This window comes from Colias philodice, chromosome 20 (assembly GCF_061535455.1).
Source record: "Colias philodice isolate Cphi_HAF_F1 chromosome 20, ilColPhil1 Martin Lab GWU primary, whole genome shotgun sequence".
Lineage (NCBI taxonomy): Eukaryota > Metazoa > Arthropoda > Insecta > Lepidoptera > Pieridae > Colias > Colias philodice.
In genome coordinates this window covers 4,750,406-4,778,086 of record NC_143105.1, presented here as the reverse complement: position 1 = coordinate 4,778,086, position 27,681 = coordinate 4,750,406, and the positions used below count along the sequence as shown (strand labels likewise).

General features: G+C 32.7%; 3 protein-coding genes across 7 annotated transcripts; 1 reads left to right on the top strand and 2 right to left on the bottom strand.

The window, feature by feature from the left end:
• Positions 1–97: 97 nt before the first annotated feature.
• LOC149479389 (DNA repair protein RAD51 homolog 3-like) lies at positions 98–19,913 on the top strand. 2 transcript variants are annotated; one of them, XM_089707736.1, is made up of 7 exons: positions 98–672; positions 799–929; positions 1,330–1,436; positions 1,600–1,763; positions 3,799–3,927; positions 4,048–4,239; positions 19,632–19,913. In XM_089707736.1, the coding sequence occupies exons 1-7, from the start codon at positions 628–630 to the stop codon at positions 19,692–19,694; spliced, it is 831 nt and encodes a 276-aa protein (XP_089563862.1). In that variant the 5' UTR covers positions 98–627; the 3' UTR covers positions 19,695–19,913. The 2 variants fall into 2 exon arrangements, with proteins under 2 accessions (XP_089563862.1, XP_089563864.1); XM_089707738.1 differs by lacking the exon at positions 19,632–19,913 and adding an exon at positions 5,034–5,081.
• AnxB9 (Annexin B9) lies at positions 5,074–14,274 on the bottom strand. 4 transcript variants are annotated; one of them, XM_089707732.1, is made up of 8 exons: positions 14,125–14,274; positions 13,830–13,869; positions 12,183–12,359; positions 10,856–11,060; positions 9,108–9,337; positions 8,574–8,670; positions 7,463–7,644; positions 5,074–6,173 (listed from the first exon to the last, which is right to left on the bottom strand). In XM_089707732.1, the coding sequence occupies exons 2-8, from the start codon at positions 13,857–13,859 to the stop codon at positions 6,123–6,125; spliced, it is 972 nt and encodes a 323-aa protein (XP_089563858.1). In that variant the 5' UTR covers positions 13,860–13,869; positions 14,125–14,274; the 3' UTR covers positions 5,074–6,122. The 4 variants fall into 4 exon arrangements, with proteins under 4 accessions (XP_089563858.1, XP_089563859.1, XP_089563860.1 ...); XM_089707733.1 differs by having other exon boundaries at positions 5,074–5,810; XM_089707734.1 differs by having other exon boundaries at positions 5,074–5,482.
• Positions 19,914–20,539: 626 nt separating the features above from the next.
• On the bottom strand, positions 20,540–27,680 carry pix (ATP-binding cassette sub-family E member 1 pix). Its single transcript, XM_089707719.1, has 12 exons — positions 27,519–27,680; positions 27,084–27,298; positions 26,762–26,977; positions 26,322–26,529; positions 25,923–26,109; positions 25,613–25,734; positions 25,429–25,529; positions 25,176–25,353; positions 23,596–23,717; positions 22,283–22,479; positions 21,551–21,785; positions 20,540–20,711 (listed from the first exon to the last, which is right to left on the bottom strand). Exons 2-12 carry the CDS (start codon positions 27,294–27,296, stop codon positions 20,664–20,666), a joined length of 1,827 nt encoding a protein of 608 aa, XP_089563845.1. The 5' UTR covers positions 27,297–27,298; positions 27,519–27,680; the 3' UTR covers positions 20,540–20,663.
• Position 27,681: the final 1 nt, after the last annotated feature.

Genomic DNA, 27,681 nt, shown 5'->3' with positions numbered 1-27,681 from the left:
ACAGCAACGCTTCGCACAATCGAGCACTACACTACTTACTCTTATATAATGTTACATAAGCAGTACGCCCATGCATAAGCAGCATGCCGCTTCTTTACAAATGTACAATAAATCCTTAATAAATCTGTATAAATAAAAGATAGTCATTTATACCTGATTTTTATTTCGGACCGGAATTGTCTCCGGTTGGATTAGGATACGAAAAAACTTAAAAAAAAAAACTTTGATAGAGCTTGGACGAACAATTAGATTGAAATACAAATATAAACGTTGAATTTTCTTCATTTTCTTAAGATTTTCTTATTATAATCGCGCTGAAAAACTTGACATTTCAATGCTGTTGACATTAATATTGGCTCTCATGACTCATCTCTCATTATTCAAATTCGCGCCAAACGGCAAACCAAATTTGTATTTTGAATTCGGAAATTAGAAATCAATTAAAAAACAAAAGATGAAAAAAAGTTAATACAATAATCAGAACTCAAAAGTACTTTTATTTCTTATAACAATTATTAAAATTACGATACCCTAATTGGGAATGTTTACTTATAAGTTTGATAGAATGAAAAGTTTATGAATAAAATAAAATAAATTATAATTAATAATTATTACTTATAACTGATAATGAATTCGCAGTTCAAAATAATAAGTGCAACTGATTTGTGGCAGGTAAGTACCTACTTATAATATTAACAGAAAATAATATCGTTAAATTGTTCGAGTTTCAATTTAAATTCAAAATATTTAATGCACATTTAATGTGGCTTACATCTATAACTAATTATCTCTTTACAGAAAGAAACGAGCTTGCCATCGATACCCACCTTTAGTCAAAGCCTGGATAATGTTTTAGGGAATGAAGGAATTCAATTAGGATCTATCACTGAATTATTGGGATTACCAGGATCTGGAAAGACACAATTGTGGTGCGTATTAAAATATAATTATATTATCTTACTAAAAATACTTAATAATATGCAAATTATAAGACATGATAATACAATTATTCTAATTACAAGAGCTTCTATGGGTTCTAGATATTCATTTAATTTTAAAATTTTAATCACAGCGTGTTTTCATAGAGTTGATTCTTGCATTCATTTTATATAATAACTAGTTTTCCGCCAGCGGCTTCGCCCGCTTAGTCTTAAACATAATAAATTATATACTAAAACCTTCCTTTTGAATCACTCTATCTATTAAAAAAAACCCCATCAAAATCCGTTGCATAGTTTTAAAGATTTAAGCATACATAGGGACATAGGCACAGAGAAAGCGACTTTGTTTTATACTATGTAGTGATTTTAAGTTCTCATTTCTTTTCAGTTTACAGTTGTGTGCATCAGTTCAAATTCCAAAATCACTTGGTGGATTAGATGATGAAGCTCTATATATAGACACAAACACAAATTTTTCACTTACTAGATTTAAGGGTAGGTAGTCAGACTTTTTCTTAATGTTCCTTACAAATGTTTCATATACAAATTTTTTCTTGTTTCATATACAAATTTTAACATTCCTTCTTATTTATAGAAGGTAGTGATGGCTATTTCATAGGAAATTTATTGGTAAATATTATATTTGTTCATTCTTTAGAAATTCTGCGTGCAAGTCAGGAGAAATGCAAAAGTATACTTAATGTTGAACCTAGCAATAGAGAAGAGGCTTTGAAAAAATTACATTATGTTAATGCGTTTGGCTTAGAAAAATTCTGTAGCCTTATTTATTCTCTATCACAAGTTATTGCCGAAAGACCTCGTGTAAGTTTTTTATAAATTATATTTTCTGAGTATATTTCATAGACCTATTTAAATTGTTTACTTTAATTCAGAAATTATTTGACATATCTAGCAACTGGTTAGTATAAGATAATTAGCGGTCCGCCCCGGCTTCGCCCGTGGTACCTTACATGTTTAAACTATCCTATCTCTCAAGTTGGATCGAACTACACATGGTGTGCGAATTTTATTATAATCGGTTAAGTGGTGTAGGAGTCCATTGAGGACAAACATTGTGACACGAGATTTATATACACTCACCGGCACCGAATCTTGGCCACTTACAAATTTGCCGATAAAAAAAGTTTGAAGTGTTTTTCACGATTTTTTTGTATGCAGATATGTTAACATATTATTTGTTTAATTTTATGGTAAGAAATCGTTAAGTTTGAGAATAATCTTTTACCACTTTTTAAGAGTTACTCGAAATTTGTGATTTGTGCGGTTAAGCAGAAGTTACGAATTGTTCGTTTAAAACTTTTTTCGATATCGTTTATGACGTTTTAAGATATTGTTATTGTTGTACTGTAGTCAATGATCATAACAAACAATAAAAAATGCCGTTAACATCTGAACAACCTGCTCAGGCCATCACAATGTTAGACCAATGACTGCCGCAACGTAAAGTACCTAATCTTCAGTACGTACCACGTTCAGCGGTGCACTATGCATGGAGAAGATACCAGGAGACTGGTAGCTATACGTGCAGACCAGGAAATGAAGGAATGAGGTGCACATCAGCTCGAGAAGACCCGTTTATTGTTCAAGAGATACTCAGAAATGGCTTTCTGACAGTTTTTGAGATACACCACCGGCTCTAAAACACCAGGATAATAAATGTGAGTGAGCAATCGGTGAGAAGACTAATGAAGGAAGTTAATTTAAAGGTTTGCAGACCAGCACGCCATCCAGAACTCCTCAGAAATCACAGAGAAGCACGTCTTCGTTTTGCACGAAAACATGAAAACTGGCCCACAGCCAGTGCGCTCGTGAGGTGTTCACAGATGACTGCTAAGGCACTTTACGAGCTTCTGATAGCCAAGAGTCAGTATAGAGGAGACGAGAAGAGAGGTTTTCACCCATCAACACAACTCAAACTGCGATTTTTCATGGAGGATCAATAATGGTATGGGGAGGTATAAGTTCCGATGCTCGCACGGAGTTAGTTATCGTAGATAATGCCTTAAATTTCATCAGGTACATTGAGGAAATTCTCCAGGAACATGTTCAGCCCTATTACAGGTTTATCAGTGAAGAAAATTTGCTACTAATACACTACAACGCACGTCCGCGTGTCGTATGATGCGTATAAGAGTACCTTCAAGAGGTTATTATTGAAGAATTGGAGTGGCCAGCTCGTAGCCCGGATCTTAATCCAATAGAACACATCTGGGACATGCTTAAAAGAAACATTAAGTTCGATTCCAACCCAGCACCAATGTTAGATAAGCTTAGAAATACAGCTGGGGCCGTTTGGTACACTATAGCTCAAGTGGACATCAAAAATGTCTTCTAGAGTATGCCAGACTGGATGCAAACAGTGTTTAAGGAAAGAGAAGGAAACACCCTATATTAAAAGGGTCAATTTTTTTTATGGAAACGTTCTTTCTAATTTTTGTGCATTTTTTAAGAAATCATTTAAATTTCACAGGAAAAGCGTAAATTCTTGTTTAATTCATATCTACGCGGTAGTACTTCTTATAAACTTCCAATTATTACTAAAAGTTAGTAAAAACATTAAAGTAACTAGTTTTTATTATATTTTTATTGAATTTTGTAGTAGAAAAGAAATAGTGTTATTTTACCCAAAAATTTGCAGTGGCCAAGATTCCGTGCCGGTGAGTGTATATTAAGATTTGTAGGATACTTACAAATATTTAGAAGAAAAAAGTACCCTCCACTTTTCTATAATAGTTGTTGTTGTTTTCTTAGAAATATACTCAATTCCTGCCTAGTATGTGAAACATACTTCCAATGTTTGAATGTAATCTTTTACTTACTTTTTTATTTCTTTCAGGTTCGGCTCATAGTTATAGATTCTATAACTTTTCCTTTTAAAGAAGGTATTACAACAAAACGAAGGACTGGATTATTGTTTCGATTAATGGCAGAGGTTCAGAAACTTGCTATTGAAAAACACATAGCAGTAAGTGCCCCTTAAAATACCTATTTAAGAAATACCTTTATAATGATGTGGCTAAAATATTTTTCTTTCAATCAGGGTTATTAGCTGCTAGTTTATTATAAAATTAAATATTATTTTCAGGTAGTATTAACGAATGAGATGAGTACAAGAGTAGGGTTGTCAACTGGGTCATTAGTTGGCGCATTTGGTGATGCCTGGGCGCACAGGTGTAATAAACGTTTGTTATTAACAGCACCTAAGTTCTTGGAAAAAGAAAGATTAGCAGCCCTGATTAAGAGCAATAATTCACCAGAGATGGTGGGAAAATTTCAAGTGAGTATCCCATGGTTAAAATTAATTTATTTTAAAGTAATGTAGTAAGCAAACTATGAAGATATATAATTTATTGCCTTTCCTCACTGTAAAATGCTATTTATCTCAAAATCCATTGTGCACATCTACATGGTTATATTTTATTATGTATGACGTTTTTCTTACATAGTTTGAATTAGCTTATGTCACATTATGGCGCTAATTCCTATTCGTAGATAGACATTTTTTTTGGAAAAATATCTCGTCTCTTAAAAATTATATCATCATAATTATATTTAATACCTATTACTTTGCTGAATCAATGAACTGATTTTGAAAGGTTGCCAATAGCATTATTACCAATACATTCCGCTATGAGAAATAAATCCAGTTAAATAAATTTCTTTTAGCTAGTATTTACAATTACATTTCTAGGAATCTATTATATATAATTTGTTATTTTGCCAAGATTTCGTAGAAAGATCATTTATATTATAGTCGACGAGAATGTTTGTGGCATGCGGGGTTAATGGGTAAAAGGTGCGAACGGGATTGAGTAAATTGCGCGCTCTCTTCCATTTACGGATTGTTATATATTAATTATCGATTATTCATTTCAATGGCACGCGCAACCGCAATGGCTGACGTCACTGGCGCGTTTTATAACTCCGCGTGCCACTACAGTTCTCGTCGACTATAATGTTTTTATTAATATAATAGAGGGATTAAGTGATATTCCTCCAGTATTCTACAATCTTCTACAATATACTAGTCATTTTTAATTTTAGAAGTTATAGGTATTCCTATTTTCTCAGATTACGGACGAGGGCATCAGGGATTTATGAATAAAACACATTTAAAACATACATAGTTTTATTTGAATGTATCGGTATATAATATAATAATACATTTTAAACAAAACTACAGCACCAATAAATATCTCATTTTCACAAAAATATCAAGCAAATATTATATCTATAACATTAACATTAAAGGCAGTTTCACACTGAACTTAGCTTAGCGAAAGATTTTTTTCTTATTATGCTTTTTCTTACGACACAAGTGTGAGTAACACGCGTTTGTAGTCCCCTTTAGTATCATCCTGCAAAATATTACATTACAATTTACATTCTAACAACAATCCGCAAAACATGCTAAAGCAAAACATTTCAAAATAATAGTTCTTAACAAAAAACAATAAGATTTTGCAGGATTAAGCACAAAGTGTAACTAGCACATTCCTGAAGTCACCAGTTAGGTCTTCCTGCAAAGATATTGAATAACTTGTAACTACAGCAAAATAAAAACGTGTAGAAACTGGCCCATAAATTCTATAGACAAATCACACAGCGTGCATTCGAGATTATATCGAGATTATAAATTATACATGATATACAAAAATAACTTAAAATAAAATTTGTAAAATGCATCGTTTAAGTATATTGCACCGAAAGTAAATAGGGTACAATAGACTGCTATCACTTAAAATCGAGCTTAAAACGGGGTTATGACGCTCGTAATTTTTTATCTGTTCTGAAGCCTTAGTAACACATTGTAGAAAGGAGGTGACCAAGAGGGCCTCCTAACTCCTCCTGAAAAATCACAACTACTTGTAAAAGCTGTTTTTAAACAACCCAACCCCGTGCACGTCACGATATTAAGCTGTTAGCTACTGTGCAAAGAAAGTTATGATAATGAGCAAGCAAAATAATATACAGATCTTCAAAAAAAATTTACACCCGGCACAGATAACCTAAATGGCACTGACACATCGTTTATAGTGGTACCTATTTAAAAAAATCAGTGCGTGACCGTAAAGAACCTATGTAGCCTAACAATTGACGAACTTAAAAGAATTTAAGTGATTTATCTTATTCGTTGAAGTCCTGACCGCAGGCCACAATTTATTCAACAAGGGTCAGTAAGGCCTTCTTGTAATCGCCGGAAGTGTCGCCCTGTAACCAAAACGTACGGCTAATAGTTTTATTTGCATTTGAAGATCTATTCTATCGTTAACGCCAGTTCTTCGCAACTCACCAAATTGCAGTTTGTGCTCACTTTTTTGTTGTATTTGTCAGTTACCCCATAGGTACTTTCAAATATTGTGAACAGTAAGCTTTATTTTTAAGCAATGCATGCAGGAGGGCAATTTTTTTTATCGATATAAGTAACATTTTTTTTTCAAATTTATTTAAACAAAACGTTGAATTGCGAATAAATACAAACTAAAATATATTTATATAAAAAAAAAATCATCATAAATATGTTAGAAAACAATATCGTTAATTTAAAATTAGTGTTATTTACACAAACGTCGTAACAATTTACGTATTTGACGACATGAAAATAATATGCAACGAACTTAAATCGCGACACTTAACGATTTTTATTATTTTTCCCAAATAGATCTGTATATATACATTATTAAATTTGAGATGGATTAAAGAATAATATGTAAATAGAAAATTATTAGTATAAAATGAATGTTGCTGTGTAGTCCGATTTATACCAAGGAAAGTATGGGTCAGATTCTATTTTTAAACTGTAAATTATATGCTAAGTATTCATGCGATTATAAGCGTTAGTCATCTCATAACACAGTCTATGGTTCATAATTAACTTAATTGCAAGTGCCATTATTACTTTGGGAGTCTAGTAATTACAACAAGACTAAGTAATAGGTACATTAATTCTTCTACATCTCAATCATGAACACGAACTACAGTGTTAATTATTATTTATCATATTAAAAACCATCAAAAGATTGCGTCTATTAATAAGCGAAAGATATTAAATAAGATAAAAAAAAATGTAGAAATACGAATTCTGTTGTCATCAATCACTAAGTATAAAATACAAGTTATTTTTTCTCATATTGGACTTGCGCAGTGAACACTCAATGCTCAAATAGAGTCAACATTTTGCATCTTATTTCCCCAAAATTTCACATTATTGAGGGAGCTATTGGAAGTTATGTTGATTGATTTCACCCATTGTAAAATATATTTTTCGTTAATTTTTTTTCCCTATTTTAAGTCTAACTGCTCATGTTCTGTTCAAAATTAATAAACAAGCATAATAAATCAGTGGTTTCATCTATAGATGACAACAGGACCGTCAATATTCTTGTTAGTACTCTACTAAAACTCGAACATTAATCATCAAACACTGATCGCTTATGAAATGACGAGACCATGTAACACAGAAAGCACACACAAAATCAAGTAAACGGCAAAACACTTACAGCAATCCAGTCTTCCAACGGCTTGCCGTACTTCTCAAGGAATGCTTGTTTGATATCTCCGAGGTCGATCTCTGACCGACTGACTACAATCCTAATGAGCGTCTTGTCGTTTGTTCCCAAACCTTTCATGGAGTAGTAGAGACGCTCGGCGAAGAAGCCCACTTTGCTCTTAACGCATTTTACTGTAATTTAAGAGGGCTTGTTATATTATAAGGAAATTTTATGACATAAAAAGCTATAAATTTACCGTAATTTTCGTGAATTTGAAAATTTTATTATAATGACCTACACTACATAAACTGTATAGCCTATTTAGGTGAATGCCATGTCAATGCAATACGATTCAAGCTTATGTAGTGTTAATTGTTTTCCTTATTTGAAACTTGTAACTTTAGTATGATGATGCGATTGCACTTAAAATCTGGGTTTCAATTATGGTTTCAATGTATCTACGAACAATGTTAAAACTTAGAAGGTACCTACCAAGGTTGCATTTCAATAATATTGGAACCTAACTCTTATGTTCAAAGCATTATGGTGTATGTTTCTTTGTAACGATAACAAGGTTGCAAATAAAAATAACATCACATTTTTTTTTATTTGATGTAACCTTAAAAATATTTTGATGGTTAGATTGACGGATAACGCTGTAATGTAACTAAAGAGAAAAAATGTAATCACTACCTACAACAAAAACAAGGCCGTACTTCCTATACACATAGCTGTCTGTGACCTTGATGTAACCTAATAGCTATGACTCAACTTGCATGACAGACGCGGGAAAATATATAAAACAATAACGAATATATTGTATACGGCTAATTAAAATAATGTATCCCCATATATTTTTCTTTAAGCGAGGTTACAACATCAGTTTAATGGAAAAATATAAAGCTTAATTTTGATTATAATTTATATAATATACACCACTAATTTATTAGTAACCGTGATAAAAAATATTGTGAAATACATGTGTGGTAATTGCTAAATTTAATTAACGAGATAAAATTAAAAAAAAAAAAACTAGTATCTAGTAACACGATTAAGTTATGCTTTATTTTAATTAATACCGATTCACATAGGGGCGTTAAATAAACAATTTAACACCTACCGATAGCAAGCATGCCCTTCTCGACGCTTCCAGAGAATTCCTTCTTGATAGAATCTTCGATGTCTTTGCCAGTCAGTGCCTCGAATTCTGCGAAGATCTGAAATTAAATTAAATAGTTATCAGCCTTTGTGCAATAGAATCTAGACCAGTCATTTTAATTGCCAGGATATTGCCAATTACGAGCTGATCTTGCTACATTGTTGACTACAAAGTATCTAGCATCGAGTCATTTGTCATATAGAAAGACAGATATTTGAAATGAAGTTAAAGGTTATCTCAAAAATAAACAAATACAAGATTAATTATTATTTAATTTCACTTACATTTTATCTGATAGGTATAAATAAAATGATGTTTTAAATTCCGACTCTCATAACTTATCTCTAGATTTATATCGTTCCTTCGATTTTATTGATACGATGAAAATAAACATAAGGATAATGATAGGTACCTATATCATGTACATCAACAATTATCTCCATCAAAGAACGATATCGCAAAACGAACATAAATAGATACACTATGTAAACAAACCTGTCTCAATTGCTGATACGAGCGTGTGATAAGGATGGAGTTGAAGACTGATTCATCAGTTCCCCATTGGCCTTCACCAGCGCTGGCTAGATTCTGGGCATCTTCCTTGGCAGCTCCTTCATCCACACCCTGGTTCTCATCACGATTGGCCATGCACAGAGACACGCAAAGCCTCTTGAAGTGACCAGATGTGTCCCCCTTAAGATCCGACTCTAAGCTCTTGCCATACACTGAGTAATAAAAATGGTATTGAAATTTGGAATGAACATAGATTAGAAATATAAATGTGCCAGTGTAGATAACGAAATTCTACAATTGCATATTGCTGTACCTACACTAACATACCGTCTATTCTTTAGAAATACCTCTGATAATAGCAAGATGCTACATTGTGAATGTTCATTGTACCTAACTATATTGTTGTACCTAGACTAATCTAATATCTATGGATAATGAATATGACTTGGGGGAAATAATAGATAAAAACAACATTTTTACAGAATTATGATACAGATTAAAGGAATTAAGTAAAACACTGTCTGAACATAGATATCTCTTTTGATAAGGCATATTTATATCATGTAATTTTAAATATTTGACACGATAATTATAACAATTAGTACCGTCATTATAGCAAGTAGCTATTAACAACAATAACTTTTAATGAACTTAATTATGTAAAGAACAAGATTGCTAGAGCACTTTACGTGCTCTGGCAACTTTAAATATTTAAATTGTAATTTCTTATATTAATACATCATACTCCAATTAAAAAAAGGTAAGCATATCGAATCGCCACGATTTCTTAGATATTTTACACATGAACATTGCTCAAACAGCATTCATTCATCGCACCATTAACAGTTCAATTAACAAAAGGCTCTACGAAACACGAATAATAATGAAGTTACATGCAAACTCGGTCCGTGACCTAATCGTCTGTGAGTGGTTACCTACAGCTAGATAGAAATGATAATAAATACTAGAACTTTCTATTTTAAACCGATTAATACGCCACTAATGGACTGGCCTGAAGGTTTTGTCAAATAATATTTTATTCATATGGCATTCTATTCCGTATTTTGTACGGCATTCGAAAAGTAGTTTGCAATAATTGTGCTTTTATAAAGTGCGGTTCAATATGGGATAATAATTTGCTTAGTACCATATATCACACATTTTACGATAAAGTCAGTAGTGCGTATTATGTAGGTATCATTAAATATTATTTAATGAATACAAAATGTTAATGAGGAAAATAAGAGTATAAACGTGTATGGAACAATTTTGATAAACGTTTCGCATGAACGATTTAAATGCTAGCAATTGCATGTTGAAAACTTGTATGTGACCGAGTTATGGTATAAACTAGAAAATTTCAACAAAAATCTTTCAATATTACTTGTTTCTATATTACGGTAATGTTTAGTAAATCTAGGTAACTACCTCCTTAAAGTATTTGTGCCACATTTATCTACCAACAGATGTTATTCAACTCCAAACCTACGCCATGCAGAAAGATTAATCTAATACCTACCTACTATCCTACCCAAGCGTTTAAAACATGGTCAGGTGTATCCGACTTATATTAATAATTGCAAGCTGTAAAGAATATAAAGACATCAAGAAACTATCGCAAATGTATACACTGTGGTATACACCTAAAACTCAATTACGATTGCATTTTTTACTCATAAAAGTTAGTCAACAGCAAATTATATCATCAATAATAAAATTTCAATACTTACGTTGTTCATAAAACGCAGAGATAGTACGGATTCCATAGTTGGACAGTGTGCAGAGGATTTCAATGATGGCCTCTTCATCAGTACCGATTCCCGCTACGGCATCATGGAGTTCCTTGGCGTAGAAGTGTGGGAGGGGCGTCATTAGGGCAATGATGACATTCTCCAAGTTACCGCTCAGCTCGCTCTTGAGTTCACTGATCAAGTCCTGGTTGAAACAAAATCGATTAAACTTGGCAACTATGTAGATACATACAACAAATAGTGCGTACCTTTGAGAAACAAGATTGTATTCGATCAGGTTAGGTATAATCCGCATTAATTAATGACTTCTTATGTAACGACCATAGTAAACATTTTGATTGTAGTAGAACAAAGAACAAATTTTGTTCTATAACCAAAATGTTTATTATATTCAGATGCCGTTGTAATGTTTAATAAATTTAATATGCATGGATGATTGATTGCAACGGAATGTTCTTTCAACGTCATTCCAGCTGCCATGCATACATATTTGATCCACTTGATAGCACGGAAATGCAGTTGAATCACGATTCCATAAATGTTAGTTAATCACGTAGGTGAAATAATTCATAATTAAAAATATGAATGTATGAAGGTACATACAATTTTAACTATTCATTCATCACAATAATTGATTAAGTAAATGTATTTGAAAACATTACAATTTCATACAAAATGTAAAATGTTAAATGCAAGTTACAACTTACAACATTGGTTTAACAATCCTGTTAACTCTTGACTTTGCATAATTTATATCGCATAGTTTGTTTGCGAAAAACAATTGATAAGATAAAGTAAGAAGTGACATTCATCTAAAACGTATGCCGTGCTGTTACAGTCTTCGTTCGTTGTATGCAAAGTGAAAATATGCTTTTTTAAGCAATAGGTTACCTATTTAAAATTAATGCTTACTACTACGTGCCAAGAAACAAAAAGATCACGTTTCGATCATGTGCATGGTTATGATTTCTAAGTAAACAGTAAACGACCAATAATTTAATAAATAGTATCAATATACATTATAAATGGAACAATATTATACAAACGATACATTTATTCATTCAATTTGTAAGTTTGCAGAATTTCCTGTTCATGAGTGCTTCTGTGCTTACTGCTTATATCGTAAAGATACGACACTTCACAATCTAAAAAATAAATTATTATTTATTATGGACAACTGTGAACTGTGTGTAAATATCAAGTAAGACAGTTCCAGTTTATATCAGGGAAATACCCACAAAACAGTTTGCTATAAAGTGTCACATTTTCCGGTTCCATAAAAAACTAGCATCAAATTATCCTTTACCTTGCCATAGTTGGTCTTGAAGGTCTCGGCGATTTCCAAACGTTGGACGATGCCACGGCGGCATAGCACATCGATGATTGCTTTTTCATCTGTGCCGAAGCCCTTCATGGCCTTGCGGAGGGTCTCCGCATCCGCAGCGGGGTCGAAGGGGTCCGCTGGGTACACCGTAGGGGTGCACTAGGGGAAAACACATGATTGGATATTATTTAGGTACTAGGTAGTCATACTGTCGCCATGCTAAAAGAATAAAACTTGGAGAAAATACGTGCGTCCGCGTCGTTACAAGAGATGTTTGCTGATAACAGTAAAATAAAACGAAAAGAAAGTTTAGCACACTTTGGCTTTCACTGCATGCAGACTGCAAAATAAAGTATTCGAAACTAAATACTTGCAGTAGTTACTGAATTTACGTGCATAAATATATTTTGTACCTAAGTTTTGTGACTCGTTCGTCGATATGACCGAAAAACATGCCAGGATATAGTATAATATTGTAATACTGTGATATAGGTAAGTAACTTAATAGTAGCTAATATTTTTTTTTATTTAAATATGTAACTACCAGTGAAGAACAAAATGTGGCTCAAATCTCAATTGAATTAAAAGCGAAACCGTGAAAATGCAATGCAAATGCATACAAAAAGCTCTCCAATAACTCAAAATTTAGGTCCGACTTCCTAGATTATAAATCATAGAAAAATAATTTAAACAAACGCAATCAAATACAATAATATCATATCAGCCCAAATGATATTATTCACTAACCTTGAACTTTTCCTTGATATGCGTTGGGCATAATAATTATAAAAGTTTTAACATGAAGTTATAATATAAAAGAGTTTATATGTAAAAGGTAACAAAACAAATTGCATGTCAGGGTTGGCGTGAGGTACCTATTTCATTTTATCAAAAGCCCTTAGGTATAAATAAATATTCAATATTGATGTCATGTTAGTTCGAAAAAAAATAATTCATACATTAGTTATGTGGAACATCGCGTGACTTCATCAACAATTAAAAGATTAAATTGTGATGCATATATCTATACTGCGGAACAGAAATTACAAACTTGAATTATAAAATAATTTTGCATACGGAAGTTCCTATTAGTTAATTAAGAAAATAGCAAATTAAAGCCAATACATGTACCTACATAAATATAACTGTCTATAATTTTATTTATGTATCCAAACACAGGTAGGTATCTTAAAATAATAAGCACTGAATTTGTGCGCCTACTGGAACGTGGGTATGTAGCTGTATCAGGGCAAATTTGATTACCTACTGGTGTTTTTAAATATATTCTTACATACAATGTCATTAACCGGTTTATGCATTTTATCTTCTTCGTTTTTATCAGAACTCGTTATTCAAATAATTGATTGTTTATACTATATAATATTCAAAACAACTCTGTAGGTACACGTATGAACACCATCACCTAGCGACTGTCTAATAAAATTAGTACTTAATACATCCGTCAGTATTCTATGGTAAATTTTCTCACTAAATTTAACCTGTTTACCCATTAGTTCTGTTAATAAAACGCTTTCATAAGAACAACCTTGCCCCGAAAAGATGACATCATCTCTTGAGAATCGATACAGCTAAACGTAGGCATAGTTCGAAATGTAGGTGGAAATTTACCTTGTACGGGTAGTACTGTTGTCCGCTCATGTTGAAAGTCCTAAAACAAATAAAAACACGTAAAATTTCTTTTCATTTCAACACTTGAACGCTACGGATCTAAAAATAAGTCCACTACAATCACACCAACCGGCTTTTTGCCGATTTGCAAACATGAACGCCGACGATACGTAATTTAGATTCTAAATACACAATTACTTTATTAAAAAATGCGGCAATTTTATAAGGATTGAATTACTATGTACTTGATTAATTAATATTAAGGATTTAATAATATAATTAAAATGGTACGTACTTGTTTTTTTCTTATTAGACGACACACCCAACCAAGCTACTTTGCGGCAAACTCCGAAATAAATACGTACGAATGGAACTCGGTGAGTCCGGAGTCGGTGAGGTCGGTCGGTTCCGTGGCGTTTTTGTTCGCCCTCTCACTCACTATAGCCATTCGGAATAGTCAACCTTTGGTCGATCGATTATTCATTACTCAAAGATTGCTACAGTTTACCGTGATGCACACTCATGACCTCGGTGACCTAATTCTTCAAGTAGCTTGATTGACAATACACAATAATATTTAGAATTGTAGACTTGTAGAATTTGTATAAAACAAAAATAGTCAGTTACAATTAAATAGATATGCGAACAATAAATTAACACCTTCAACGGGAATATCTAATTTATCAGTAAAATTTGGGACAAAACAACTCAAGTTTCTATTTTCCACATGGCGCAGGTTAAAGAAGTACTCTTAAGTCTTTTCATAGACTTTAATGTGTATTTTCTAGCTACCTACATTATTAATTCGCCCCTTGTTAATTATAATTCTATTACTAGGTACTCAATTAAATGAGTTTATTCCATAAATTTAGAAAAGATTAAGTTACCTACACATAAACTCATAATTACTTTATTTTGTTTTGTATAAAACCAAGTAATACCAAAGGTTGACGACACTAGGTCCACGTAATCTCAAAGCGATGATGTCACCGGCCGGCGTCGCCGCGGCCCGCGAACACGGGGCCGCTTTTACAAAACTGCACTTCAGTTACAATCAATAAACATTTTTGCTAGTAAACTACAATGGAAAACAATTCTTCAATTCTTAAAAATGTATTCAGCGAATGATTTCAACGAATTTTTGTACTTGCTCACGATCGAGATCGTAGGTAATGTAGGTACCTACTATTATCCAACTTATACGTAGGTGCAAAATTTTTCGAATAGGTACATAGCTAACATAGCAAGTTTAAATAGGAATTTAATTTATACATCCCGTGTCTTGTGCAATGAGAGTATCATACATCATTTTAACTTCATTCATTCTTATTTTCAAGCTACCTACCTACTTAGGTATTTAATCGTATTATTATCGAAGAGCGACAAATGATGAGGTAAATAATTACATAAATTATTAAAACAAAAGGGACTTACTTATTATATTTTAAACTATTATTTATATGTAGACTACAGATACAGAACCTAATCCGGGTCAAAAGCCTGTGCTACCTAAGTACTTACGGTTTATACGTCATGTACATTGTACGTACGATACATATATGTATACTAGCGGTCCGCCCCGGCTTCGCCCGTGGTACATATGAAAAATAGATGTTGGCCGATTCTCAGACTTACCCGATATGCACAGAAAATTTCATGAGAATCGGTCCACCCGTTTCGGAGGAGTATGCAGACTAACATTGTGACACGAGAATTTTATATATAAGATATTAATCTGTGTGTAACATGTTTTAGTAAGTATTTGTAAATGTCTAAATTTATAACTTGCACTAGTATTAACATGACTATCGTACGATTTTTTCGTCATCATCATTGATCTTAATTCTTGAGTCAGAACTTAGATCATTGTGAATCATACAACGTAAACTGTTGTGACTAGTGTTTATCCACTCATTATACATGCAGCGTAGAATACGTTTGATTACGTATGTGTGACACAGAGATATTTAAATATTTTATAATTTGTAGGGTATAGATACCTATACAGTGTCCCACCGTCGGTATTCTAAGCTCAATGGAGGTTATAGTTTTGCAAACGCTGAGTACGTAAAAAATACTTATAAAATTCCAGATGCATTTTTTTTTCAAATACATAGATGAATTCTTAAAACCCTTTGTGTACACCCCTAACAAGCAACCCGACCGACTTTGCCACCGCACGTGAGCTATCGTTTTCATAGACAAAATGCTCACATTAGCGAAGCGTTATAATATGCCTGCTGCGCAAAGCTAGAGAAGAAAACATGAATTTTAAAAAAATTGGCGTAATTTTGTTTTTTAAGTATTTTAATTACGTGATCAGTGTATGCAAAACTAAAAGTCCCTTCGCGCTTAGTATACCTATAGTGGGACACCCTGTATACCTATTTATTAATTATAAAACGTGTGTATGAGTTATGACGTGTCTAATGTTATATATTTAGGAACAGAATTGAAGTCTTGCTACGGGAGCTAATAACGTTAAAAAAGAAGTCATTTTAGTATAGTTGGTTTTTTGATATACTGTTCCTCTTGCTATTTCGGTTAGAATCCGGGCTGTCTGGCTGGTCGCAGTGGTTGCGTTTTTTAGTGCGCATCTTATCTGCACAGGATAATTTCCTTAATTTTAAGTCATTTTTTAACGCGTAATTTTTAATATTTTGCCTTTAGATAGATCCATCAGACATAATTTTTTTATTGCAAGACGTTTTTTTCGTTGTTAAATAGGTGCCAGACGCAATTTTTTATTTCGTTTTTATAAAAAATTCAAATTATTTTAGAATGTCTGTAAATTTCATATTATGTTCTTCAAACATAATATAATCTAAAATTAATTAGCCAGACGCTAATTCGATTGTTAAGTATTAAATATTTACAAATAAAAACGTAGTGAAAGTAGGTAAGTATAACAATTTGATGATTGTGTATATGGAGAGATAGTTTAAAGTGCAAGAGAGATAGAAAGGGTCGGCCGCGAAAATTAAATAAGAATAAAAAATAACTTTTTTTTTTCGAAAAATATAAGATGCATAGAAATTGAATTGTTCCTACTCTAGGATTCCCTGTGTTGTGGGAACAAGTACCTTCCATTGGTACATTTTATTCCTTAGGCTAAAAAATAAACTATTAGGGTACATCAACAATCTTCTATACAAAACAATTTTTTTTATTACTTAACCAGCGACCCGCCCGGCTCTGGCTTCGCACGGGTGCAATGCTGATACTAAATACACTACAGAAAAACTGTGAACGTTGAATATAAAAACATAGCGGCCCGCTCCGGCTTCGCACGGGTATCACTACATAGTATAAAACAAAGTCGCTTTCTCTGTCCCTATGTCCCTTTGTACGCTTAAATCTTTGAAACTACGCAACGGATTTTGATACGGTTTTTTTTAATAGATAGAGTGATTCAAGAGGAAGGTTTATATGTATAATAACAACCATTAAATAGTGGAGAAGTACTGTTATTTTTGAGGTTTCTAATGTGATGTCGTAAATAATTACATTTATTCCGCTTACATTGCAAACGCAGGCTGAACCCTACGAGTTTTATCAAAATAATGTACTAAGTATTGTACACATTGAAAAAGTCTACAGAAAAGTCCGCGATGGTATATGTCTATCTCTTATAACCCACAATAACTTTTTTTTGTCATTTACTTTTTACGACAAATAATGGTTAATTTTCGAAGCGATTTTAACCAATACATCATTAATCCTTGACGAATTAAATACCTTGAATACATTGTTCATTTAATATAGATCTATATGGCCCTTTACACCGTATGATTTAAGTGAATATTTTCGAAGATAGACGTAGCGTTTGCGGCGGTACCGGCCGGCCGCCATTGCACCTGTGCGAAGCCGGGGCGGGTCGCTAGTAAAATATATAGCCGGGCGGTCGGCCGGTACCGCCGCAAACGCTACGTCCCGCAATTTTTAAATCTGTAATATCTTCGAAAATATTCATTTAAATGATACGGTGTAAAGGGCCATATAGATCTATATTAAATGAACAATGTATTCAAGGTCGTAGGGTTCAGCCTGCGTTTGCACTGTAAGTGGAAAAAATGTAATTATTTACGACATCACATTAGAATCCTCAAAAATAACAGTACTTCTCCACTATTTAATGGATGTTATTATACATATAAACCTCCCTCTTGAATCACTCTATCTATTAAAAAAAACCGCATCAAAATCCGTTCCCTAGTTTCAAAGATTTAAAGGGACATAGGGACAGAGAAAGCGACTTTGTTTTATACTATGTAGTGATGAATGATGATGATAACAATATTAATTCATTAATCTTAATTCTTAATATGTACTTAGGTATATATACATAAATCTCGTGTCATAATGTTTGTCCTCAATGGACTCCTAAACCACTTAAGTCTTAACCGATTATAATAAAATTCGCACACCATGTGCAGTTCAATCCAACTTGAGAGATAGGATAGTTTAAACATGTAGTTACCACGGGCGAAGCCGGGACGGACCGCCAGTATACCTATATAAATATTAAATTCATGCTAACTACTTTAGTTAAATTCAATACAAGCTTAAACATGCGAGTGTGTGTGTTCACGTGTGTGTGTCGTGTGTGGTGTGGTGTGTGTGTGTTGTGTGTGTGTATGTGTGTACATCAATATTGAAACTAATTTTCTAGTTGTTTACAGATGATGGAATATTGGAAAACAATAACAATTCCTTAGACGATAACATAAATAATTCTGACAGTGTGAGGGAAGATGATGATGATGATGATTAAGATGGCTTTTTAAATTTAACAATGTAATTGTTTAACCTTCATTGATACAGTTTTTATTCCATTCTTTTCAATGTATGGTAACTTTAATTTATTTTTCACTTTCATGTTATTTTTTTTTCATTTTAGCTTTTATTTATAAGAACAAGTGTAAATAATATTGTATTCTTGCAATTATTTCCTGTCGCATAATTAAAATACACTAGCTGATGAGCTGCATGCTTCATTACTTTTTTTTATTTATACACATTATTTAATACTTAACAATCGAATTAGCGTCTGGCTAATAAATTTTAGATTATATTATGTTTGAAGAACACAATATGAAATTTACAGACATTCTAAAATAATTTGAATTTTTTATAAAAACGAAATAAAAAATTGCGTCTGGCACCTATTTAACAACGAACAAAAGGTCTTGCAATAAAAAAATTATGTCTGATGGATCTATCTAAAGGCAAAATATTAAAAATTACGCGTTAAAAAATGACTTAAAATTAAGGAAATTATCCTGTGCAGATAAGATGCGCACTAAATAACGCAACCACTGCGACCAGCCAGACAGCCCGGACTCTAACCGAAATAGCAAGAGGAACAGTATATCAAAGAACCAACTATACTAAAATGCTCTCTTGTCAACGTTGGTAGCTCCTATACGATCTAGTCTAGTTCTACCAATTCAACTTAGAAGCTTGCGAGTTATAGCTTACCTTTGGGCTTTGACCACACCATACAACCTATTAATGTGTGATATTGATTTGTTCCAATCGGCAGGTACTTACCCAGTATGTGGGAGGCACTATGTTTTAATTTATTATCGAATGAATATCCATTTTATTGTATGTACCTAGTACCTAACTACTTAGTTAACTACATAAATCGATATGCAATATTGTATTTTAAAAAATCGTGCGTCGTTACGGTACAGCAAGAAGGCCAAGAACGCAGGATGGATTCTCGACTCGAGATAGAATTGTGTTTTTTTATTATATAATTTCTTTTTCATATATTTATAAGCTGTTTAATTACAGTTGAATGTCAACCAAAAGAAGGATATAAACTTGCTCATCCAGGCAATTTCGTCGGTTCTTTAGAGGAAAATTTCTGAAAAATTCATTGCTACTCCGCTCGAAATGGTTAATGGCCGTGCGAGGTATAATAATAATATTCAAAGACAGTACATAATATATTTTGTTTTGAATAAGCCTAGTAAGACTGCACTATAATAAAAAAATCAGAGCTTCAATGAAGCGAGGTGCGATTTCCTGGTTGATGAGTAATCAGTAATGTATTACAAAAAAGAAGGAAGTGATTTCAGAATACAATAAAATAGGGGCTTTGCAGAAATATTATATTATGTGTTTATTTTCAATTAAAAAAAAGCAGAAAATAAAACTGTCTTCAATAAATAAATATGTATATATATAAGTATAACAAATACATAATATTATAACATGAAAATATATTGTTCTAGAGATTGTCTAATCTAAAAATGAACGCCCCTCCACTAAACCGTTTCAATGTGTGAGGACAAATAATTATTGAACCACTTTATATGTGTGCGCGCAGCGATTCTACTGCAAACTTTGACTCTTTCGCGCACTGATTTGTCAACTAATCGGGCGATCAGTTCAGGTGCCTAGCATTGTATGGCGGGGAGAGCGCGCTATGTACGGAATGACACGTCCGTTCTGTCGTGCATCGCGTCATTTATGCACTAGTTGGCCAACTGGTCCTGTCGTTCGGGCATGGACTGGACTGGAGGACTGAACGACCAATGAGGCAGACCAATTTAAGTGTATTGCGTCTATACACGTACTTTGAATGTGAGCGTAAACACAGTGGAGGGGCGTTCATTTTTAGATTAGACAATCTCTACGTATTTAATTACTATATTAAAAAATCTTAATAAGGGTGTAGCATAATAAAAGAAAGCAAACTTGTATAAAACTGATTTATTACAGTAATACATTCAAATGGAAATACAATGATGGCGTGACATCGCTCTTGTGACGATAGCAATAACTCCAATATACATAAATAACATTTTATATATAATTGTTTTAGTCTTCAAGGAAGAAGTATTGACCCGCTCGCTTTTGTTCCATATCCTGCAATACAAATGAAAAAAAATATCAGTTTAATAGCCTTTCATAAGTACTGGTCCAAGATCCCAGAGACGTAAGACACTTATTTTCTAAAGCATATAAGTTTCGGTTCACATTAGTCTCTAGTGTACTTTTTAATATCTGAATGTTTGTGGAGCTCTACCAGTGACACCTGCACCACCTGAGCCAAAAGTTTTAGCAGACGCTTTAAAGCTCAAATAAATGAACTTAATTTATTTATAAAAATGTCTGATTTTTTATATGTTATTAAGATAACTATTTCAATGTTATATTTAATCAGGCAGACAAATTGCAATGACCAAACATCCCCTAAACACCAAAATTACTCAACCATTAGTATGACCACAAGAGCACAGAAAATAAGCTGTGTCTTATGGCTCTGGGATCTTACTCTATACATAGTAATTTTGACTTTAAAAAAAATCTTTTAAATCTTGGAATACTTATTCATATTTTTTTAAATCTATAAGTACATGATTTATTATTAAAATAATATTCTTTATTGAATAAGTGTTATGAAAACAATTAATAAATATGTAATGATTCAATTCTATTAATATCAATAAGATAATGTCAAGTTCAATGAACTCGCTTTTGCTATCAACATAATATTTTAAAGATAACACAATCAATTCTCAACATAATTATTAAAAAAAAAGGTTTTGTCTAATAGAAGTAATAATTTTCTAATCTGATCACTGTTCATGAGGTACAGCCTGCTGATAGACAGACAGACAGAGAGATAAACAGATAGCAAACTCTCAGTTATAGGGTTACTTTCTTACTTTTTGAGTATAGAACCCCGAAAAGTCAAGTCTTACCTTAACAGAAGCATGTTTATTGATCCTAGGCCGGAAGTTGTTTGGATCTCTCCTGAACGTGATACCCAGTAGTTCCAAGAACTTATTCATTCCATTCAACAGTGATTGCGGCGCATTGGCCGTAGCATTTGACGAGGGAGTACCCTCGAACACAATCACTCTATCCGCGAGGTATGTGGCCATTATGAAATCGTGCTCAACAACGAATCCAGTCCGTTTTGCATGAAGAATGAATCTGTGTATTTTAAAAATGCATTTTAGTTTTGGTTTACTTATTATATTGGTATGTTATATAAACTAATTAAGTTGCAACAAAGGAAGTAAGATTTATTGATGGTTCTAAGTTAGTCTGGTTGATAATAAAGGTTCCACCATCAGACAGCAGCTCATGAACTGCAGGCGTTAATAAATCATTAGCTTAAGTAATTATTACGGAAGTCTGCAAATATTCTCTATTACAGTTCTTAACTACCTCACTAAAAAACTTTATAAATTATACTGTCAATTTTATAGTACTTACTAGCGGTCCGCCCCGGCTTCGCCCGTGGTACATGTTTACGTTTTCTCTACATAAGAACCATCCTCTTACTTCAAGGAATATAATAAAAAAAGAATTATCGAAATCGGTTCAGCCGTTCTCGAGTTATGCGCTTACCAACACAATTTGCGATTCATTTTTATATATAAGATTAGAAAGCAAAGGAAGACATCATGTATAATGTAAGTTCTCACCGTTTAATGACTTTAGCTGCGACTAGACGCTGTTCAGAGTCCAGGTAGGCCGAAGGTTCATCAATAAGGTACACTTCAGCAGGTTTGCCGAGGCACAGCACCAAAGCAACACGTTGCAACTCACCACCAGACAAGTTCTGAACCTCTTGGTCCATAATCTCTTCTATTTTCATTGGCTTCATTACATCAGTTATAAACTGGAGGGAATAATAAAGATATATGCATTAAAAATATAGTTCATATCATACAATTGTATATATGTATAAGAGAAAAATAATAAGTAGGTAATAGTTTATCAGAGAAATTTCATTTCATGTATAATTAACTGTTGCTAATAACTCACTCGCTTTCACTACTTCACAATAACACAAAGAGGTGTGGTATTTCTTAAAATTATAAACAAACCAATTACAACAAAAATCATTAACAATGCTATGAAATTATGCTTATGCATATTGTCTTGTTAGTTGTTTGTAACTTTGAACTATCAAACACCCAAAATATGGATCATAATTGGATAATTGACTTGTGAAGTATGTTATAAAACTACTTCACAATTCTAAAAAGTGAATCACTACATAGTATAAAGCAAAGTCGCTTTCCCTGTCCCTATGTCCCTATGTCCCTTTGTACGCTTAAATCTTTGAAACTACGCAACGGATTTTGATGCGGTTTTTTTTAATAGATAGAGTGATTCAAGAGGAAGGTTTATATGTATAATAACATCCATTAAATAGTGGAGAAGTACTGTTATTTTTGAGGTTTCTAATGTGATGTCGTAAATTTTTACATTTTTTCCGCTTACATTGCAAACGCAGGCTGAACCCTACGAGTTTTATCAAAATAATGTACTAAGTATTATACACATTGAAAAGGTCTTCAGAAAAGTCCGCGACGGTATATGTCTATCTCTTATGGATAACCCACAATAACTTTTTTTTGTCATTTACTTTTTACGACAAATAATGGCTAATTTTCGATGCGATTTTAACCAATACAGCATTAATCCTTAACCAATTAAATACCTTGAATACAATGTTCATTTAATATAGATCTATATGGCCTTTTACACCGTATGATTTAAGTGAATATTTTCGAAGATATTACAGATTTAAAAATTGCGGGACGTAGCGTTTGCGGCGGTACCGTCCGGCCGCCCGGCTATCTATTTTATACCCGTGCGAAGCCGGAGCGGGCCGCTATGTTTTTATATACTACGTTCACAGTTTTTCTGTAGTGTTTTTAGTATCAGCATTGCACCCGTGCGAAGCCGGGGCGGGTCGCTAGTACATATTAAGATAAGGTCGAATTACCTGAGGATGAGTGTAGGCATCTCTAATCTTATCATGCAACAAATTCCGCACCATTCCCTGCGACTTGGGAGAAATCTTCTGTGGCTTGTAACTTATATGCAGTTGTGGCAACTGACTCGAACCTTGAAAGTGCAATAATATATTTAGTTTATTCAATTATTTTCAACATGCTTGTAAGACCAACCTGTACATGAAAAAATAATCATTTCTTTATATTTTCAACATGCTTATAAGACCAACTTGTACATAAAAAAATAATCATTTATTTATATGTTCTTATATATTTTGTTTCTGGACCTCAAATCGACTAATTTTATATGGAAATCTTATTTAAGCTGCAACTATACACTTTTATAGGATGTTTGCAATGAACAATATTTAAACTGTTCGTAAATAAAAACATTAGATAAAAAAGGCAATTTTTGTCAATTTTAATTGTTTTCTATGTTATGTGATACAACAGGTGATAAGTGGTGATTTTGTTATTTCTATGTTTATTGTATATTTCTCATCACTTATAGCCATGATCCGTACCAACTACCAATGGTAATTATTAATTTTTAAATGATTATTTTTAACTACAACCAACTGATGTAATGTTATTAAGCTAAAAAATTATAAAAGAGCTGTTATTGATTGAACTCATATATTCAATTATATTTGATAACAAAAGAAAATAAATACAACTTGGCAACTGCATCTTGCAAAAAAAGGGTCAGTTTGAAAATAAATAATTTACACACACAATACAAATAAAAACAATATCGGTAAGTTTTGATAATAATGTGAATAGATTTAAAGTAACAAAAAGTACTTAGGTAAAAAGATACCTAATAGAAATGATAAAAAAAAACAATGAAATCTTTTTGTTTTACCTTCATTAGGCATGGATGCTTCCGCATGTTTCAAACATTTTTGGAATACAGGATGAAAAAATAGATCGAATATCTCCGTTCGAGCCATTGTAAACGTTTTAAAAGACGTTAAAATACATTAAATAACTTCAAATAGGTACACTTATGCACAAAAACCACTATAACCTAATTATTTTACATAAAATACATAAATTAACCGTAACATCGTATAATTATTTTGTTTTAATACTTTTAACGTAAATAGTAATAAAATTTAGCTGAGTAAGCTTTTATAATTTAAAATATGTGATAATTTTTCGCAACTATCACCAGACACCAACGTTTGACAAATTTCACCTATTTTGACATGACATTTCAAAGAATGTTGCCAGTAACATATATGTAGCGATCGGATACTCGCATCGCTATTCCGGACATTGTAACCATAAATATGTTGGCACAACTTGTATATGGCAATAATTCTTATTCATAAAGATAAAAAATAACCAACATTTTTTTTCCACTTTGAAATAGTAAAATGTATACATCAACATACAAGATACCAATGGACAATATGTACTTACTGCTATATTAACTCATGTTCATCGAGAAACTGATAATTTTATCACAAACTAACAAATTTTAATTTAACATTAGAGAGAAAAAACATTTTCCAACGTTTTTATTGACATAAAATCCGTTGAAAAATATATAAAAAATACTAACCTTCATCAGGCTCAAGGTTTCCAGCCAACATCCTAATAAAGGTTGTTTTTCCAGTACCATTTTCTCCAAGCAATACTAAAATCTCGGAGTCAGAGAATTCACCTTGCATAACGCGCAAGTGGAAATCACCCATTGTCTTTGTCATCTCTGGGTATTCATAATGGTTCATACGTTTTATCTGTTAATGTAAAATTATTTCAAAAAAATTAACAAAAATATTTGAGAGGATAGATTCATTAATTTTGTATTTTACCTCTTCTTCCGTAGCGGACTCAGCTACTTTAAATACTAGAGATTCAGTTCTGAATCTCATGTTCTCAGTGGGAACAAAACCGTCAAGGAAAATATTAATACCTGGAAAAAATATAATTTATAAATTGTTATGGTCCGTTGTTATGATACCACTAATTCATGAATTATAAAATTTTATATCTTACCTTCTCTAACCGAAAATGGCATAGTAACTACACCATAAGCACCGGGCACACCATACAGACAACAGATAAAATCTGACAAATAATCTAACACAGACAAATCGTGCTCCACAACAATGATGAACCTAAAAAAGGTATTCCATTTAGTTTAAATGTTTACTAAACATAAGAATTGTCGCTACATGTTTGTACACAAGGATATTTTTGAAAAAACCTTTAGCAGAGAGTCTAATATTTTATAATACTTTTGTGAGTCAAATATATCTTGTATGTCATTCATAAAACACATAACATAACATAAGTATAAACTCACTTATCAGGATGTATCAATGATCGAATAGTACGGGCAGCGTTCAAGCGCTGCTTTACATCCAAATAGGAAGAAGGTTCATCAAACATGAAAATATCGCCATTTTGAATGCAGACCATAGCGCAAGCAAAACGCTGCAACTCTCCTCCAGAAAGCGCGGCGATTTCACGGTCGCGGATGTGCGACAAATCTAGGAATATGAAAATTTATTTTATGATCTAATGTACATAATTATTGATTTAATTTTATATACTGTTTCTCAAAACTATAAGTAATCTAGAAAGCTGAAAATACTTGCAAATTTTTGTATTACAAAAAATGCTAGATCAGAAAAAATTAAGTTGAAAGCAAAATGAATCTGTAATTTGTTTGAAGTTTAAATTAATAAAATTTCAATCTAACCAAGCATTCTGCAGATTTCAGGCTGATTCTTCCTTTCATCTTTCTTATCCAGCAGTTGTCCCACGGTTCCTTTCACAGCCTTGGGAATTTGGTCCACATATTGAGGTTTGATCAGGGCTTTAAGATCATCCTCCAGGATCTTAGTAAAGTAATTCTGCAGTTCGGATCCACGGAAATGAGAGAGGATCTCTTGCCAGTCTGGGGGATCCTGGGAACAAACAAAATATTAAACTTGCAACATTTAATTGAAACAATACTTTTCATTCAAATAACAGAAACATGCAATGGACAAAATTACTTCATACATATTTTTGGTTGTCATTACATTTTAAATAGGACAATGGTAATGTTTTCCAAACTCATGCATTACACAGCATATTTTTGCAGTAACAAAATATACTCATGTACATAGTAAAGTATACAATATGCAAATTACATACCATATATCTACCCAAATTGGGTTTTTGCTTGCCAGCAAGGATCTTCAGGGCAGTAGATTTTCCAATACCGTTCTGACCGACAAGACCCAAAACTTCACCGGGCCTAGGAATTGGTAACCGATGAAGCTTAAAAGAGTTCTTTGAGTACCGATGTGTGGTATGCTTTTCCAAATTCGATGGAATATTGATAATTGTAATAGCATCAAATGGACATTTCTGGAAAAAAGGTAATACTTAAATCTTTGATATACAATTTCATATAAATAAACATTTAAGCATTACAACTTATAAATTAGCAAGCATTACAATCATTTGAACATACCTTGACACAAATACCACAACCGATGCACAACTCCTCTGATATGGTGCATATTTTATCATTGGGCGTTACTTCAATACAGAGCTTACCCATACGCACCACAGGACAACTCTTTTTACACTCTTGCCTACATCTTTTTGGCTTGCATCTATCGGCGTTTACGATAGCAATACGTGTGAGTTTGTCGGTCTCTTCATGCCCTTTTTTTCGTGACATAACTGCCGGAAAAAGAGAACTAATTAAAGCACTATAAACACAAATATCATGTCAACACTTTCCCTAAATATGTGGCAAAATAAAGCACTTTAAAGTAACCTCTAAAACATCATATGGAAATGTGTAAAAGACTTAAAATTGAATTAATATCTTTTTCGTATTCTTATATATTGCTCATATATCTCTTGTTTTTGTAATTAATTGCAAAAATTAATGAAATACCTAATTAAGAAAGGCGAACGTTGGACAATCTTTGCCTACGTTCGCGTGTCCTAATAATTCGAAATGTCAAAAGGATCAGTCATGAATCATGATCATGAAGTTCGAGACAATAGCCATCGCAGATCTGTCATAGAGATTTCAGCTACAGTTTATTTACCAGTTG